General features: G+C 43.7%; 1 protein-coding gene across 1 annotated transcript in view; it reads right to left on the bottom strand.

Moving 5' to 3' along the window:
- Positions 1 to 8,000: 8,000 nt before the first annotated feature.
- Positions 8,001 to 19,926, bottom strand: part of WDFY1 (WD repeat and FYVE domain containing 1) — a 385,159-nt gene continuing 373,233 nt past the window's right edge. Inside the window, exon 12 of the mRNA XM_086943866.1 lies at positions 8,001 to 8,632. Coding sequence (XP_086799992.1) covers positions 8,573 to 8,632 — 60 coding nt within the window. The 3' untranslated portion in view covers positions 8,001 to 8,572. The remainder of the gene's footprint in view (positions 8,633 to 19,926) is intronic.

The following is a 19,926-nucleotide window of genomic DNA, read 5'->3' as shown; positions in this document are numbered from 1 at the left end:
TGAATATGTAATCATTCATTTTAAGAGCCGGTCGCTGGTCAAAACACTGTTACAGAGTTTAAGCTAACTGGTGAAACTACTGGGAAAGGTTTGGGCTCTCCCATTAGGCTACTTCTGTAGGCTAATCCATCAGCCTTACCGAAGGGGCTCGGATTCGCTTGCTAGCTTTAGCAAGATTAAAGGGAAACAACCATTCTATAATATTGGGCTACAGAACCAATTCACCCCTCTAAGTAAAAAGTTCAACACTAAATAACTGTGCTCTCAAGCAAAAATCAATGCCAATAATCGCCCTACTGGTTCTTTAAACACCTCCCAAAATGGACGGATTATGGGTAAAGATGTATCCTTACCCAGATGCCAGCAAGAAGGGACAAGATAGTGAGGGATGTTTCCATATCCTCTCTTGGAATGTAGCTGGTATGCGGCCTAAACTGTCACATGAAGGCTAAGTTGCGATGATAAAGGATTACGAGGTGATCTGCTGCATAGAGACCTGGATAACAAGAGAATTTTTGTGTATATTGTTTTTGGACCTTCTTATAATCCTGCCATTCCTTTCCAGTCAGGCAGGCCAAAAAAAGGTCCAGCGGTTCCCGCTTCACTTAAGACCGCAAACCTCAATGTTGAAGTGTTGAACAATACAGCTTAGGCCCAAATATTAGGTTTATGCTTTTAAGGTTCATTTGATATGTTGCTTATTAATTTTTATTATGTTTTTGATTAGAAATCCACTCAGGTTATACATTGTTTAGAAGCTTTTATAAAGGATTATCTTGCCAGAAGTAAACGGCACACTGTCATATTAGGGACAGGAGATTTCAATATTAATCAATTTTGTTGCAGTGGGCATGTAGTTTGTGGTGCCTTGGATGGAAAAGGAAGAAGACGCCAAACATTTTAAACAGACCCCTTATGGGGAAGCCGTAAATCAGCTTATAGTTAAGTACAATAAAATATTTCCCTCTGACTGTCTCCAGGAAGGGCATGCACATCCCCCAACATTCACTTGGAGTGGTGTTGGTATTATCATCGATTTTAGATTACTGTTTTCTGATCTTACCCCTATTACTTGAATGCAAAGGTTCTGGCCAGCCGCATCAGCTACCTCAACCACTTAACAATTACCTTCAAACACGTTGTGAAAGGAAAGGATGTAATGCAGGAGAAAACGGATGCGAGTTACTCCAAAAACAAGGGCATGTAAAGTAAATGAAAAAAATAAATTGGTCCAGAATTTTTTTAAAGGAACTCGTAACAGATAATAAAGAACCGATGCAAAACCAGGGTCAGTTCTGAGTAGTTTTGAGGCGGTTTGCCAATCTCTCAGATGCTTCCATTTATTAAAATGTTGAACGCCCCCCTGCTATACAGATGGTTTAACTCTGCCTGCTCAGCCACTCATAGCCATTTTTAATCTGTTCGGAAACTTCATCCAGAAACACAAAGGCTATTAGACAAGCTAGAGAAACCTATAAGGCAGTGTTGGAGTAAAGTAAATAAGGGTGGCCTGGGAAGATCTAGAAGCAGCTAGCAATGTCAAAGATAGTGGGGTGTTCTGGGAAGTTGCCAATCATTCTTTTTAAGCACACATACTATGCCCAAGGATGGAAGTTTCATGGGTAATGGGTAATCCATTTTACAAAGGTTTTTGAACCAGAGAGTGTAACCAGTCTGCTTCTGAAAAAATGGATTGCAGTAGCTTTAACCTGGAAGGAGCTCTGAAATTATGTAGCTTAATAGAGATTGCTGAAGTTATAAATGCCTAACTTTAAAGCCCATGGCCAGAGAGTTTCCCAATTTACATTATCAGACAGAATACTGCCTTTTCGGACCCACTTATCATAAATCATCCGAAGGACAAAATTAAGGGGGACTCGCCGAGGCCATGGAGCGAGACTATAATAATACCAAACTTTTTAAAAAAGGAGACCAGAATCAACCAAGTTGTTACCATCCAATTTTCTTTTGGACTGTATCTCCAACATTTTGGGTAGGGTTCTCTATTCAAAATTAGAGGAACAGGCAGAACAAAACAATTAGTTTACAGCAGTCCAATATGGCTTTCACCCAGAAATATGGACGGTCGAACAGTTCCTAAAACTATCATCTTTAATAGGGAAATATGTCAACGCCAGGGGAGGTTCATTACATATGTCTTTTATTGACCTCTCCTGTGCTTCTAACTAGAGATGGGCGGAATTTGCGTAATCGCTTTACGCAAACCTCTGCGAAACGGTTAAAAATCTCTGAGAACACACAGAAATTCTGCGAAGGCGCGGAATTGCTTGTTCGCGATGCTTTTTTACTGTTCAACATTGCTATTTGCGTGCTCGGGGGGAAATATCCCATGAAAATGCATTTTGTGAACGCGAAAAAGCAAAAAATTTCGCGAAGTCGCGGAACGCAGAATTTTGGGCAATTTCGCGTTCTTCGCTGAACGCGAAATTACCCAAATTCTGCGAGCGGGACAACATTTACCGCCCAGGCCTACTTCTGACTGGCTAATCGAGGAAAATTATGGGACATGTTGGAAAATATGAGAGTTGAATCTGCACTTGTGGATGTGCTTAGGCGGTGGCACTTGGGGACAGTAGCTAAAATATGCTTTGGTCCTTTTGGCAAATGTTACTCTATTTAAGGGTCTAGCTGTGGTATCGACAGGTTTGCATTCTTGCACCATTTATATTTGTATTTTATATTAAATATTAACGGCTTGGATAGTTAACCTGTGAGCAGAGGCAAGGACCTACCATAAATGGGGAAACACCCTCTTCCACAAAAACTGCTAATGGACTTCAAATTTTAATAGACAATTTTATGTATAGTCTTAATCTGAAAGTTAATTTTTCGAAGTCTTTTATTATGATTAGTGCCCCAAAGAATACAAGAACTAAACACCACTTGATAGAGAGGACTCAAGTCACAAAAGTTTTAACTATTGAGGAATTATTTCTGACCTAGATTTAAAATGGGACCACTTACTGAATCAAAGGTCTCAGACCCTCCTAAGTGTAGTGGAGGCAATGTTTACGTTTGCGTCCAAGTTAGGTCATAAACTCATCAGAGAGATGATACAGCTATACAAAAGTAAATGTTTATCAGTGAGGATTTACAGGGCGGGGTGTGAGGTTATGTGAATCCTATAATTTTTTAACGGGTTTTTATGTAGACTACTCTGTCTCCAAAAGCATTTCAAGTTATATTTGGCACTCTGAACTAGGGATAGCCTACATTGAAGAGAGCATTAGAATTGCTCATCTCCTCCTAATGCTTAAATTTTGGTAACCCAGATGCAGAATTCTTACGACTTATATTGAAGGATTGCATTGCATAGGATAATATGGTCAAGATTCCCTGGGTATTTATATGTGGAACAAGTTTTCATGGAACTAGGGGTCTCCACATTTTTTAACACTACTGATCTCATAGATGTAAATTCTAAGGATTGTATTAGAAATTATTTTTTCAATCATAGGCACAAAGAACAGGTAGCGCAAACATTTAGGGGCCAATTTTGAGGTCTGTCGGAGAGTCTCCAAACGCAGGTCGGTCAGATACTTTCTGTCTGACATCGACGGTTTCAATTTCGACTGCCTAATAACACTGTAGGTGGCCAGAATTGAAAACAGCTGGTCATTCCGGCTGGATTCCAATGGTCTCAAGGAGCCAGTCGGCCAGACAGAGGCCCCAATGTTATCCGTGAGGATGGCGTTTCCGCTATCAGGATTATGATGTCGGTTTTCCACAGGCTTCCTATGTTGGGCTTTTCACCATGGAAAGCCTGTTGGAAAGCGACTTTGGTGGCCCCTAGCAGGGCCCCATTTCTCCACGGCTTCCGGTTGGGGGCAGAGAGGGTACCTATGGTGCCCCCCTGATAATCCCTGCACCACTGCGCAGAGATTAGCAGATGCTCCCCTTTCTCCATGGGAGCTTGTGCTAGGGCCGGTATACGATCACAGTACAAGCTTCCATTGAGAAATGGGAATAGGCGACCACACTATGGGGCCAATTAGGATCGCGGACGGACGCCCCAGTGTGGGAGGGAACCTCCACATGGCCTGCGGAGTTCCCTCCTGTGCAATTAGGATGTGACCGCCACCATGGCGGTCACATCCTCTATATTTAACATTGCTGCGGGTGCGGCTTCAAGCTGCACCCGCCGCAATGTTAAAAATGCATACATTGCATTTGTATGCAGAAAGCGGCAGGCACCGTGCGGTGCCTGCCGATTACTGCATACAAATGCAGGGGGGTACCATAGGTACCCCCCATGTGTACCCCCCACCCCCCCATCACCCAGGGCCCCCGCAACGGGCCCCTGCAGTGAAGTTCCACATGCTTTTCCACGGCGGAAAACCCGCCACGGAAAAGCATGTTTTGGAACCCATCCTAATATGGCTGGCGGTGTCTGAGAGACACCGCCACCATATTAGAGCTTTTACGCCGCGGTTGTAAGCCAACCGCGGCGGAAAAGCAGCGGAATGAAACCAGGACCCACCAGCCATCCTAATGTGGCGGTGGGTCTTTGGTGGGTCCGCAGCGGATTTTCCCCATCCTCCGGCCGGCGGTGGCTTCCGCCGGCCCAGAGGATGCGGAAAATCCGCTATCCTAATAAGCCCCTATGTGCTGTCACATTGTATTGGCGGTGTCTAGACCACCAACTAGAGGTCAATCGTTCCAAAGACCACGTTCGCCCAACATGGTAATCAGGCCCTTAATATATACAGTTGTTCAATACATGTCAGTATATATTTGTTGCAGGGATGGGGCAATACATGCTCTGGATATGGAACCAGCAACATAACATTTGATCTGACACACCTTTATTTATGCACAGTGCACTTTTCTTGTAGCTCTTCCCCAATCAGGAAGCTGATGGTCCTTTATAAAAAAAAACTGTCCTTGTGACAATGTGTCCCCAAAGACCACGATGCACTTCATGCTTTTTTGCACTTTATATAGAACTGCAAGCATACATTTCCTGTGACCGATTTTGCATGTTGAAAACATTAGGTGTCATTCTAGAGTCTCAAATCATTTGCAATGCAGTAAGTGAGTATATCTGTGGGGCTTTAGCAATCAGAAAAAAGTATGCCATTTAGATATATTTTAACTGCTTTTATGGAATTACGGAATATGCGCAACATGGGCCAACATCTGACAACAGTTAGTTTCACCATTTCGAGTGACCTATGGGAGAACCACTTTTCTAAAATATACGCCGCCCCAATAGAGAATAAAGTCTGTTATGTATCAGGACAACTATGTTGCTTACAAATCACGCTGCATGAGGTGGATGTAGCCATCAGACAGAGTCTTGGCAACAAGGCTCCTGGTCCTAATGGCCTCCCATTAGACATCATTAAGTGGAAACCGGAACTTTGGGCTCCAATTTTATTAAATGTTTTTAATAGCCTGCCCTTAGCTCCCATGCCCGACACTTGGACAACTACCATTATTGTGCCAATATATAAAAAAGGAGATAGATCTGACCCTATTAACTAACTATAGGCCGATCTCACTGTTGGACAATACACTGAAGATTCTGGGAAGGGTACTCTATAACAGGGTTTTGAAATGGACAGAGGAAAGCGGGATACTCGATCCCTGCCAGATGGGATTTAGAAGCAAGGTTGGTACGGTCGAGCACTGTTTGAATCTCAAACTAGTAATTGGTAAATAGAATATTGCTTGATCCTCACCGATCTACTTAGCTTTTATGGACTTATCGTCCGCATTCGACCTAGTCAATCGGGCCAAACTCTGGTCCATTCTTTTGGATTATGGATTAGAATAACCCCTGGTACACTTCCTGGCATTCCTACATACTGATCTTAAAGCACAAGTCAGGATCGGGATGGGTGGGGAGATCTCGGGCGCGATTAAGGTGGGACGAGCCGTTAGACAGGGGTGCGTTTTAGCACCCCTGCTTTTTATTATTTATATTAATGGGTTGAGCAATTCCCTAAGGCAGGCAACTTCAGATGTGCCAAAAATTAAAGGGAAACTACTCCCAGCACTACTCTACGCAGACGATGCGGTCCTTATGGGCCGCACTCCTAACTCCCTGCGTATTTTGGTTAAAACCTTCGCTCAACATATGGACGACCTGGACCTACGCGTGAATTTTAAAAAATCTTTTATTATGTTGTGTGGGCCAGGGAAACAACAGCTTACCTCCATCTCAGTGGGAGGCGATAGATTACACTCTATTAGCTCATTCCCATATCTAGGGATGGTCTTTGCTGCGAACGGCTCGTGGACTGGACATTTGGCCCACTCCACAAGCAAGTTCTCAAAGGCCATCAACTCAATTCTCAGCCTACCACGCCCGAGGAAAATAGGTGCCACTAAGGTTATTAAAAAAAAAATAATTGCAGTGCGCTCCAGTAGTTACATATGGGGCCTGGCAAAAAACCACTGCATCCAATTAGAAGAAAATCGATTTTGCAGAAAAATCTTGGATGCACCGATCTCTACTTCTGAGTATATCTGTCACAGGGAACTAAATTTGCACTTTATTTGTGATTTTATTGGGACAAGACCAGCGTCATTTTGGCTCTCCATTTGGAGGAATAATTCTGCCACTTTGACGCAAGAAATCATAAGTGACTGTCTCAGTTGTGACAAAAGTATGGAGATCCCCTGGCTCTCAGGAGTTTACAAAAGCCTATGTAGCGTGGATAAAGGTCATCTTTTCCTGGACCCCACTAGAATCGAGCCTAGCAATAAGGAGCTAAAATCTGCACTATATGCACTTTACAATCTATATAGGACAAAAAAGGCACTTACTAACTCATCTGCGGCAGGATATATGAATAATGAGATGTATAAGAATCCTTTACCACTTTACCTCATCCTGCCAATGACTAATTGGGAAAGATCCCTCATGTTTCGCTTAAGGGTGGGAAATGTAAGAGTCTTGTTATGTTTTCCCTTGGGTTATTTTTCAAAATCACATTGTAAACCTTGTCCTTGAGATGGAGTGAGCACACAAAATGATCTGTATTTTTTCTTCTTTTGCAAATTTTATTTAAAATATGTCAAATGGTTTTTAATTCCGTATTTTAAGAAACACGGACCCCTTTCCCTGGGGGAATCGTATCTGATGCTGCTTTCTCTGGACACCGAAGAATTAGTCTCCCGCACTAGCACTTTTCTGAGACTTGTCCTTATTCGCCAAATGATGGAAAACCCATGAAATGTAATTTGTTTTAATTGCCATAATAATCTGATGACTAAACTTGAAAGTCTGTATAAAGTTTTTTTAAAGGGATTTTATGATAATCTGTCATGTGACTACTTTTATGAATTTTTCAAATTCGAATAAAGACTTTTTGAATTGAATTGAAATTGGTTACTTTTATTCAACAGGTTCAAAATGATCAAACTGATAACATGCATCTGGGCGTGTTGGATCACTCTTTTAGAATGGGTGGTATGAATTGGCAACTGGTAGTGAACCCCTTCTTAACACGTAAAATGCAAAATATGTAATGCCATTTTTTTCAAATTTTTGTATTCCTTCATTATTAATTTGTGAAATCAAATTGCTTGTGTGTGCTTTTATGGCTTTCGCCAAATAAAGCTATATGACTGACTGAAAGACGATTTCCTACCAAAAATAAAATAAAAATGGAGGAAGGTCAAGAAAGTATGAATAGCTGGAATAGTGTTAAAAAGGGAATGCTCTTTAACACCTGGGTGACAAAGCAAGGGCAAAATACTGAAATCAATTCTTTTTTACCTGAAAAACGTACATGAAAAAGGCCTATTGGAAGATACAGTAATCAAAATTAATGTACTTATTCAGTCTACTAAAAATTATGTAAGGGAAACAAAGAGGGTGTAGGCCAGAAGAGAAATGTCTATTTTGTCCAATAGTGACTGATTATGTCCTCTATAACTTAAAATATAAAGCTGCTTACAGAGTTGTTGGCCCTCTCCACTGAACATCGGGTACTAAGAAGTGAATGCGAAGTAGCAGGACTCTTGGGTAGTGTTTTTTAAATGTTTTTATTTATTTATACACGATTAGATGTTTATACAAATTACCAGACCTTTCTTATATCCTTTGTATTACAAAAGCTAACCTGTACATTTAGATCAGTCAAGCTACAAAATTACTATGAACAACACAGGAAACGGAAAGTAAGAAATTGGCGACTACACAGTATTGTCAACGTTGTTTCACTACCATTACTTCATTCGGCTTCAGTTACTTCATTGTCCTTTAATTGCATATCGAGATTACACTTCACCAATGAAAGTAGACTGCTGTTCACCTTAGAGGTGGACTAAGACACAGGTGCTCCATCTTGTCAAAGTTTCAATAATGGCAGCAGCCCAATTGCTTCAGTTAGTTTAACAAGTGGTCAAACTGTATTTGCTTTCTTAGGCTGTGCCTAAAGTGTCTTTAAGAATAAAGTTACTTAAAAAAGTTAGGTATCCATCCTGAGAGGAAAGGGGAGGTTAAGCAGCCGTTTTCAAGGGTTGCTCAGAGGAAGGAATTTCATTCTTGCAGTGCATGTTGCTGTACATAAGGTGCATTATCAAATTAAGATAATCCTCAGCGCTGGGAGAATCCAGTGGCAACGCTGAAACCAACAATTGGCGTCATATCCCATATCTAAAAGCAAAAGAGAGAAAACAGTATTAGGTGGTGGTACAGCAGGATAACATTGAAAAATAAATCACTTATTACGCATTAAACATGACAACGAAATCTGGGTCAAGTTTGATATTCCATATTAAGGAGATGTTTGTGTTTTATTATTGTAAAACAATATTGATGAGAACTTCATGGACTTTGTTATGATTGCATTTTTCAAATTGAATGTGATTTACTATGTATTTACCTATTTTGTACTATTAATAAATTAATCTTGTTAAAAAATGTAATTTAAAAAAATCAAAATAAGCGGGTGGAATTTAAAAACGGTCACAACAACCAGCTATACATTTGAGAATTGTAAGAAATCTGTGTTAGTATAATTGGATTTCAACAAAATGAAATCATAGTGACCTGACTATTATGCAACTAGACCTGCAAATGGAAACGAAACAAAAAATACAGGCGCTAACATGGAAACTAATAAGCAAGGAGTTAGGTTCTTCCCAGCAATTTATAGAAGAGTTTGTGACACACCCATTATGAGGATCACTTTTGATGGAACGGAGGTTCTACAGCAGGGTCTTTAATAATAAGACGTTTTGTTAGGAGGCTTACGAGTAACACATGAAAGTTCCTAACAAATAGTGGTACATGCAAAGAAAGGCCTTTTGGAAGATGTGATGACAGAAGTGATTTTAGTGAAAGAAATCAGACGTTAATGGGACAGTACTGGTGGGAAGCTGCAGATACAGAGCTAGTCACTAACCAGGGTTATAGGCTAGCTAAATGTGCCTGGCAGTTTTCATCTACTGTTCCATATGTGAATAATGCGCGCACACACACACACACACACACACACACAATATATATATATATATATATATATAGTCACACAAGGATTGCCCCAAGTGAGAGAGCCAACAAAACGTGATGATAGTCAATTTATTTCAAAAAGCGGCTGCAGCAGACAAGTGACACCGAGCAGATCACTCACAATGAAAAGAGTCCATCCAGACGCGTTTCGGGAAAGGGTTTCCCTTCTTCAATGGCTTGGCTCGTGCTGGCTTTGAGCAACATCATGCACCTTTATAACCGGAACCTGCCCCAGTGGGCGTGGCCACCACTGGCCTTCTGGTTCTTGTGGTGCACGAGACAGTAAAAACTCCAGTGAGTAAGTTCAAAGTGCAGCAAAATTATTTACAGTTTTTTGAAACCCCAGTGGGATGGTGAAGAGGCGGCTTAGATGTCCGCCGTGTTTACCAGCTGCTCTCTTAGACTCCGTCTCCCGTGGTTGATGAAGCCGCTTGACTCCATCCCGGGCCCGCTGCTGCGGTGGGCTTCTCTCGCGGCTTAGGCAAACAGCCGCTAAAATACAGTCACACAAGGATTGCCCCAAGTGAGAGAGCCAACAAAACGTGATGATAGTCAATTTATTTCAAAAAGCGGCTGCAGCAGACAAGTGACACCGAGCAGATCACTCACAATGAAAAGAGTCCATCCAGACGCGTTTCGGGAAAGGGTTTCCCTTCTTCAATGGCTTGGCTCGTGCTGGCTTTGAGCAACATCATGCACCTTTATAACCGGAACCTGCCCCAGTGGGCGTGGCCACCACTGGCCTTCTGGTTCTTGTGGTGCACGAGACAGTAAAAACTCCAGTGAGTAAGTTCAAAGTGCAGCAAAATTATTTACAGTTTTTTGAAACCCCAGTGGGATGGTGAAGAGGCGGCTTAGATGTCCGCCGTGTTTACCAGCTGCTCTCTTAGACTCCGTCTCCCGTGGTTGATGAAGCCGCTTGACTCCATCCCGGGCCCGCTGCTGCGGTGGGCTTCTCTCGCGGCTTAGGCAAACAGCCGCTAAAATACAGTCACACAAGGATTGCCCCAAGTGAGAGAGCCAACAAAACGTGATGATAGTCAATTTATTTCAAAAAGCGGCTGCAGCAGACAAGTGACACCGAGCAGATCACTCACAATGAAAAGAGTCCATCCAGACGCGTTTCGGGAAAGGGTTTCCCTTCTTCAATGGCTTGGCTCGTGCTGGCTTTGAGCAACATCATGCACCTTTATAACCGGAACCTGCCCCAGTGGGCGTGGCCACCACTGGCCTTCTGGTTCTTGTGGTGCACGAGACAGTAAAAACTCCAGTGAGTAAGTTCAAAGTGCAGCAAAATTATTTACAGTTTTTTGAAACCCCAGTGGGATGGTGAAGAGGCGGCTTAGATGTCCGCCGTGTTTACCAGCTGCTCTCTTAGACTCCGTCTCCCGTGGTTGATGAAGCCGCTTGACTCCATCCCGGGCCCGCTGCTGCGGTGGGCTTCTCTCGCGGCTTAGGCAAACAGCCGCTAAAATACAGTCACACAAGGATTGCCCCAAGTGAGAGAGCCAACAAAACGTGATGATAGTCAATTTATTTCAAAAAGCGGCTGCAGCAGACAAGTGACACCGAGCAGATCACTCACAATGAAAAGAGTCCATCCAGACGCGTTTCGGACATCTAAGCCGCCTCTTCACCATCCCACTGGGGTTTCAAAAAACTGTAAATAATTTTGCTGCACTTTGAACTTACTCACTGGAGTTTTTACTGTCTCGTGCACCACAAGAACCAGAAGGCCAGTGGTGGCCACGCCCACTGGGGCAGGTTCCGGTTATAAAGGTGCATGATGTTGCTCAAAGCCAGCACGAGCCAAGCCATTGAAGAAGGGAAACCCTTTCCCGAAACGCGTCTGGATGGACTCTTTTCATTGTGAGTGATCTGCTCGGTGTCACTTGTCTGCTGCAGCCGCTTTTTTAAATAAATTGACTATCATCACGTTTTGTTGGCTCTCTCACTTGGGGCAATCCTTGTGTGACTATATATATATATATATATATATATATATATATATTTATGTAATGCTTTATTATTTGCGGTTATTTAAAACCATTTACAATTTTGACAAGAACACTGAACTCATATTACAACCCTAAAAATCTATCTACTACCATAATAATGTAGGTAATGGGTACACGATTATATATTTTTAATCAATTATCAATTATTTTGTACAGTAGTATACATGTCAAGTTTATAATACTGCCACATTTAGACAAACCCATTACGTGAAAATACAGATACACTAATATGAGTTTCAAGTACAAGAAAAAAGATTGTGTGAATCAGTGGAATCATCTTGATGGGCTAAAATTCGGATTCAATGTGTCCTTGAACATAAGGGTGACAAGAACCGTCTCAGTTAGCAGATAATAAAAAGTGTCCTTAAGGGGCTTCGAAGCCTGTTCAAACATTATGTGAAGAACCCAGATACTTATGCATTTAACAGGACACTGCAGGTATCAGCTACTATCTTTTCGGAATATGATGGAAGTTGCCAGAGTCATCTGCTGTTGTGTAAACTGAGTCTCTGCCTCAGCTCAACAAGGTATGCGTTTCCACCCATGGGAGATACAAGTGAACTTAGCTCAATGCACCAATACTGACTGTGAAACAGGTTTTTGAAGCCCCACCAGTCTCTATCCAATACATATTCGAAGGGGGGTCAATGCTTTTTGGTTACTAACAGTCTCAGGGGCACTGACTATCAGAAACAGACCTTTTTCGTTATTCTCAATCATACACACAATAGATGCTAAGAAAAAGACACGTTAACTAAAAAGCATATTTGTATCAAGAAAGTTCACCCTGTTGCTTAACACAATTAAAATAACCACACAGAGTGCGATAAAAACAGCACAGATGCACATTGCAAACAACAAGAATAACAATATTTTTTTTAACATGGTTTAAATGTCCTCTGAAAACCTAACGCCCTAACACCTACTTCTATGCACAACACTAGGAGAGCACAGAAAGTAGAATAACTTGCAGCTACATTTTCTTAGGGAGGATGAGGGCACTGCATACATTATTTACAGCAAAACACTGTAAATAGAAGGAAAGAAGGAGTCCATCTTCCCTGTGAAGGGTAAACCTGCGTTCAGCATCAGCAATGACTCCACCCGGGCTCAGACAAGATATCGGCTTTCAGTAGAAAATGTGATATAGGGGCAGCATCTCAGTCAAATAGGATCACCTTAGAGTCTGCCAGTATCGTGTTCGTGATAATCTGTGTCAAGGACCTCTCCTGACAGGTGGTCCTTATATACTGTATACCTATATACAGTGGAAGCCCTTATATACTGTAGCTTATCTGAGATGGAATATTTGATATAACCAGTAAGCATCAAGATGCGAGTGTAGGAGGCGTCGAGGAACATGGCGGCGGCAGGCTGACGCCGGTCGCAGGGACTCGGAGAGGCGGCATAGCATATACGGCGATCGGCGACATGAGAGAGTGAAAGCGTGGATTTTCAATCCTACTCGGTGAGAGGATGATGATGATGTTCTTTCCTCCCTCTTCTCGAAAAAACTGGATTAACCGGCTACTCTTCTTTTTTCTCGAAAAAACTCCTGTAGCGAAGTGGTTGCGGTAGCGCTCTACAGCGCAAGGACCTTGGGGCAGCGGATGGGCTACGACGCAGAGGTCGAGGCGGAGCAAGTACCCCAGGAAGCAGGCTCCATACCAGCGCGGTGGCCGGAAGGACGTCGGAGGAGTCTTTGGTGCCGGGCTCGGGCTGCTCTCGTGTTTACCAGATGGCCGGTCTGTAGTGATTACCTCCGTCAGCACCCCAATTCTCCACAGCTAACCCCGGTAAGGAGTTTCCAAGTAGGGGAGGAGCGAGAGTGGGACTGCATGGATCTGGATTTTGCCGAGGTTCAATCAGTTAACCCCTTGAGTGTGGGCGGGGGGAGTTGTACAGCAGGTACGAAACCCCAGCTTACAGGCGACTATTTTTTCAAATTGTAGCAGCAGAAAAAATCCCACTGGAGGGCGGAGAGAGCTGTCAACTTCACCCCTGAAAAATAGAAATAGATACCAATTAAGGTCCCAACAAGAGCTGAGGTCAAAGGGCGTACTGGACTCTGTGGAGAGAGAGGGTAACCCCTTATAAAAGGAAGAAAAAATCGGGAGGCATCAAAAAGGTAAAAGGCCCTAAGGTGGTTCAACAACCCCAAAAGAATACTACCTCGCTTAAGAACTTTTTTAAAATTATGGAGCAGGTTGTAGTTTCCAAGGTGACAACAGATACGGCCATATCAGTTCAGGAGCCTAGTGCCTTCCCTTAGTGCTTGAAAACCGCTATGCACCCTTAGAGTGCATGCCGGACTTAGGGAATGTGGAGAGCCTAAATGAGGACCTTACTGTTGATACATTTGTGGGTCCATGAGTAGTCAGCCATACTAATCACTCCTCTCCTCCACAAGCTCCTCAGGCTTCTCTAGTGACTCTGGACCCTCTGCTCTTACAAGTTAAAGTGGACCGTAGTGTTCAATGTCAATCTGAAGCTCTAGTCCAGGCCCAGTCACAGGTTCAGGTCCGGGGGAACTTGCTGCAGTCAGACTGTCCTGATGGAGACAGGGATAGGTTGGGTTCTTTATTTCAGTCATTAAGGGGTGACCTTATGACTAAGTTTGAAATATCTGAGAATAACCAAAAAAGTATTCATGATAGGTTTGATCTCTTGGAGTCTAGACTGGATGACATTTGTGCGCGGACAGGATCGCTCGAGCTTAAAGTTACAACACTGTCAGAATCTGTTCAAGGAAACTCTAAGGATATTGATGCCTTAAAGACCCAGAATCGGTCTCTTATGATGGATATGTCAAGATTAGAGATGAAAGGGGACACTGCTGGATACAGAAATGCTCCTAGCGTGTGGACGGGCTTTGTGGAGACTTTAACCCTTGTTTGAGGCAGCAAATCGCCGGACCCGCTGCACGGGTCCCACAGCGCACCGGACTTCATGGGAGCTTTGAAAGCGGAGGGGCTGCTCTTACCATCAGCGTGCGTGATCTGATCGGGGCAGCGAGCACAAGCAGGGACTCCACTGTCCAGGACTCCCTGCGAGCCCAATCAGCAACACCTGGGCTGCTCTCCCTGATCGCCACCCCCCCCCGCCGACAGAGGTAAAAGTGGTCGTTTGGAGCCAATCCTTGGGACACTGCTGGATACAGAAACGCTCCTAGCGTGTGGACGGGCTTTGTGGAGACTTTAACCCTTGTTTGAGGCAGCAAATCGCCGGACCCGCTGCGCGGGTCCCGCAGCGCACCGGACTTCGTGGGAGCTTTGAAAGCGGAGGGGCTGCTCTTACCATCAGCGTGCGTGATCTGATCGGGGCTGCGAGCACAAGCAGGGACTCCACTGTCCAGGAGTCCCTGTGAGCCCAATCAGCAACACCTGGGCTGCTCTCCCTGATCGCCACGCCCCCTGGCTAATACTCCCCTATTAAGGGAAAGCATCCCTCTCGCTGCGCGGGAGCGCGCCGGGAGAGCGCCGGGAGAAGCCCGGGACAAGGCGGGGCCGCCTGTGGCCGTCAGAGGCCGGAGGAGCCCGGTCTCTAACATTTACTCCATGTTTTATTAATTCTGGTGATTTGTCTCTTGGTGTTGCACATTTTGAGGTATATTATCATCTCTGTTCAGTTTTTTGATATGTATCCTGGCTACAGCCGCAACATCTCCCCCTATGAGCACCATTACTCAGTCTATTCCAGTACCAAAATCTAGTGCTAATACCGCCGTTCCTAGCAACCTCTATAAGAAAAACAGTAATTCCAATTGTAACACCAAACCTAATGCTTCCCAACTTACATCTAAACCCTCCAGCTCCACTACCCTTGTTAAGGATAAGCCCATGTTAGATTCAAATAAGTCAACTACAGTGGGAGAAAAGCCATCTGTTAAGCAAGGGGATCCTAAACCTAACAACACCACCCATAGACACATAATAAATCGTAAGAACTTAGAAGACCTCCCCCCAGACTCAGCAAATGTTGTCATTATTTTGACGGGTGTGCCTCCAATTTCAAATGGAAACTTGGAAAATAATGCTAATTTGAAAAATAAAGTTATCTTCTGGCTGAAAACTAATAGACCCCTTCCTGCCCATTTAAATGGGGACATTGTTTCCCACATTAGTGACTGGTACCTGGGAAACAATGTGGGAGGCATCTCCACACGGAATCTTAGTTATTTTTATCCAGAGAGTTTGATTAAACCACACATTCAACTTCGTTCTAAAAAAGTACCTCACTCTCTGAAATGGACTAATCCCACTCCTAGCTTCCAAGGTCCACCTATTAACCTGGAGGCTCGGTTTAGACCTCACGTCCAATCTAGCTATAATAATTTCATACATGCTCCAAACTGGGCTAACCCCAAACCCTGTTTTTTTTAATATCCCTCTATACCAACTTTCCAATTTTCTCGCCAGCCCCACAGTCTGCATCCCTACTCAAACAATCCAGGCAACCACACCCAACCGAATGTGTACTGGAACATTCCATTGAGCAATCTTTATGAACCTCTTTCGGGGTTGGAATACAATGATTGACCATCTATCCTACCTTTTGTTTCCGAGGCAAATAAAGATTGTACGGGTACCGATGTAACCCCAGTTAATGCACTATGTTATGTTGAAGACCCACGGGCCAGTCATCTCAAAGTGTTAAAGGGTGTTCTGTTTTTTTGAGTGGGACCGGGGATATGATATCAGAACTAGACCCGGCCCCACAAGTTGATCTAACTGTAGAGGATGTCGTATTGGGGACTGGCAATCAGGGAGGGCCCGTTTGTACTATTGATACAAGGAGTGAGGATGTTTCAGGATATGAAGCCTCCCTGTTACACAATGTAGTCTATTCCTCTCCTAAAGTCAATTCTGGTGTTCTAGTAGGCCCATGTGGTTTCAAGCTTGGAAGTTGGAACATAGCTGGTCTCGAGTCCCGCATGTGTATCCCGGACTGGGTGAATTTTATAGAGCTAGTTGACGTATGGTCTTTCCAAGAAACCTGGGCACTTTCACCAATGTTCCTTACTGGTTACCTGAATTTTAGCAAAACTGCTAGCAAAGGACATAGAGGACGAGCTATGGGTGGCTTGACTGTTTGGGTGCGACAGTATGAGGGTGTGATAGCTGAGGAAATTCCTATTGATAGTCCCGACATTTTAATGATAAGCATTAAATCCAGTGGACTGAATATTCTTTTGATTAATATTTACGTATGGGGCATTCAGGGCGGAAGGGTTTCCCCAACACTCCTCCTTTTGGACGACTTTTTAATTGGTGCATTGGTAGAAGGACATAAGATTGTTATGGGTGATTTTAATACCTGTTTTGAACCACTGAGTGTGGATGACGGCTTAATCAATGAGGCCGAAGATCTGGTCTGGGGGATCCCACAGCTTGAGTTAGCCCCGATAAAAAAATGGTCACAAGCGGCTATTTTTATCAAAGGACTATGTCTGGATCAGGGTTTGCGTGCTCTAAACGGTAGAGTGCGTTCTGACAGGTCAGGCAGACCTACTTTTTGTAATGGTAGATTCAGCAGCCGAATTGATTATATTTTATTGGACGTCAAGTTGTGGGCTGCCGTAGTGGATATGGAGGTTAAGTCCCGTCCGGAAAGCGATCACAATCCAATGGTGGCGGAACTAAGGGATTTCAGCTTTTCTGGGCTAGTTAAAAGCATGACAAACTTAGTTCAGGATGAAGTTGCACTCACCAATGACATGAGAAGGGTTCGTTGGCCAAAAATCTCTGTAGACGCTGATGCACGCAAAATGATTAGATCCCTGGTTTCTAACTCACTGGTAGAAATTTCAAAATATGACTCCCGGGAGGGCATTAACGCCGCCATCACTGATATTCACTCCAGTCTCTATACAGTACTAAAAAAACTGTTTACAAAGTCTATTTCTAAACGGGGTAATAGGGGGAAAATGAAAATTACCAATTGGTTCGATGACGAGTGCCGTCGGACCATGGAGACCTGTTTAAAGCGTTAAAGCTTAAGAATCATATTTTAATCAGGTCCTGTAGGAAGGCTTTTAACATTGCAAAACATACAGCCAAGGCCAATTGGGATGAAGAACGGTGGGTTATGCTGACCAAAGTATGCAGTTCCAGGAATCTACAACGGTTTTGGCACCTATTAAAATGGGGTTCTTCCCAGGAAGATCGCCCGAGCCCAGCTTCGGTGGGTCAACAACAATGGGTACAATACTTTGAGGAACAATTCAGGTGCCTTAGTAGTGCACAGGATTATATCTTTTGTCCTGTGTCGGTCGACCCACTAGAGTTTACAAGTGGAGAAGTCAAAACTATTTTGCAATCTATACCAAGGGGCAAGGCACCCGGCCCGATTGCATTCCAGGACCTATGGGTTCCCTATCTAGTTCAACTGATTAATGCCTTGGCCACTGGTGCAAGGGTTCCTGAATCCTGGGCAGGGGCTGAAATCCTGCCAATATACAAGAAAGGTGATCGGTCGGTTCCCTCCAACTACAGGCCGATCAGCCTTATAGACGCGGTGCAAAAAATCACAGCCCGTCTTGTTCTAGGCAGGATTCAGGATTGGATGGATGAGTTCAATATCCTTACCCCCCTCCAAGCTGGTTTTAGGTCTCATGTGAGTACCTTAGACCAGGCTTTCTGTTTCATTCTTCTATATTGGAAGACGGTTCTCTTAGGAAAAGGCAACCTTTATGCGGCCTTCGTGGACTTAAGGTCTGCTTTTGATCTTGTTCCGAGGGCTGGGCTGTGGAAATGTTTAGTAGAACTGGGTATGCCAGCTCCCCTTGTTCACCTCCTTGTGAATCTTCACGCACACACCTATGCCCAAGTACGTTGGGGCAAACCAGGGGAGATAACGGACAGGTTTCCAGTTGCCAAAGGTGTAAGGCAAGGTTGTGTACTCGCTCCCACCCTTTTCTCTTTATATATTAATAGGGTCATCAAGTATTTTGACAACCACCCCACCGACTCCCCATCCCTAGCTGGAATGAAAATCCCCCTGCTCATGTTCGCTGATGATACTCTTCTAATCTCACAGACTAGACAGGGTCTCCAACAGGCCCTAACGAGGTTTGAATTGTTTTGCAGCGAACATGAGCTTGAGGTGAATGTGTCCAAGACTAAATTTATGGTCCTAAGAGGAAACAAATCGGTTTCAGCAAGGGTTACCATGAGGGGTACCTCCCTAGAACAAACTAAGCTGTTTACTTATCTGGGAGTAACATTCAGTGAGAACCTAAATTGGTCCCACCAGGTTGATATTATTGCCCTAAAGCACAAGCAGTTAGGAGGAGCCCTGATTAAAGAGCATAAAGGTTCACACACCCGGCCAATCTCTCCGCTAGTGAAGATTTATGGATCTAAGGTTCTTCCCTCTGTTTTATATGGGGCTCAACTTTGGGGCTTTAGTAATCTGGATCCCCTGAGAACAGCTCAAAACAAATTTCTTAGGGTGGTAACGGGTCTTCCACAATCAACACGAAGGATCCCACTCCTGTATGACCTTGGGTTCCAGCCTGTGGAGGACCAGGCCAGGTTTCGTCCACTAGCATTCTGGCGTCGCCTTTGGACAACGCCGGAACTCCATTTATATGCAAGAGCCTGTTTGGAGGTCAGAGACCGTCCGGGTTCTTATAATATAGGCTGGTTTAAGGACCTAAGAACCACTCTGAATTCCATGGGGTATGGCGAATTGTGGCTAGATCCTGCATCCGTAACATTCCCTTCCAAAAAGGTTTTGAAATTACACTATTGGGAATGGGTGGTTCAAAACAGCCACTCGAGATTGGGCTCTAGTAATCTTACTAGCTTTTTTGTGGACATTAAAGATGCTCCCAATCTTGAAAAATATTGGGATGCCATAACAAAGCCCCTGGACCGCAAATTATTCCACCAATTTAGATGCGGTTCACTGCCTTTAAGGGAGTTTACCAAAAAGTGGGGCCCCGGTGGGACAGGGCACTGTCCAAAGTGTCCGGGTCAAGGCGAAAGCCTAAATCACTTTTTGTTTGTCTGCCCTTTGTATGTTGCCCCTAGAGCCAAATGGTTGAGTCCGGTCTGTAGAAACCTGGGAACGCGCTCGGCTGCCATTGCCAGTAGAATATTAAAAACAAATCTTTCTCCATTAATTGTAACAGGCGTAGCAAAATACTTAGGTTGGGCCTGGATCCTAAGAACCAGGTGCATTAAAGTATCTTAGGTGTTTATTAAAATCCTATGCTTTCCAACTTCTGGGCAGTCTATATTAATTTGTGCTATTGTGGTACTCTCTTGTGATTATTGCAATTTTTATATTTGTTCATAAGAAGCCTGTATAAGTAATGTAATATGGTCTTAGATGGTTTTATTCTGTGTTGTATTAATTTTATATATCATGTGTATTATGTAATGTATGTCTTTTATGATGAATCAATCGAAT

This window comes from Lissotriton vulgaris, chromosome 11 (genome assembly GCF_964263255.1).
Source record: "Lissotriton vulgaris chromosome 11, aLisVul1.2, whole genome shotgun sequence".
Classification (NCBI taxonomy): Eukaryota; Metazoa; Chordata; class Amphibia; order Caudata; family Salamandridae; genus Lissotriton; species Lissotriton vulgaris.
Note: the sequence above shows the minus strand (reverse complement) of the source record. Positions and strands in the feature narration are given on the sequence as shown.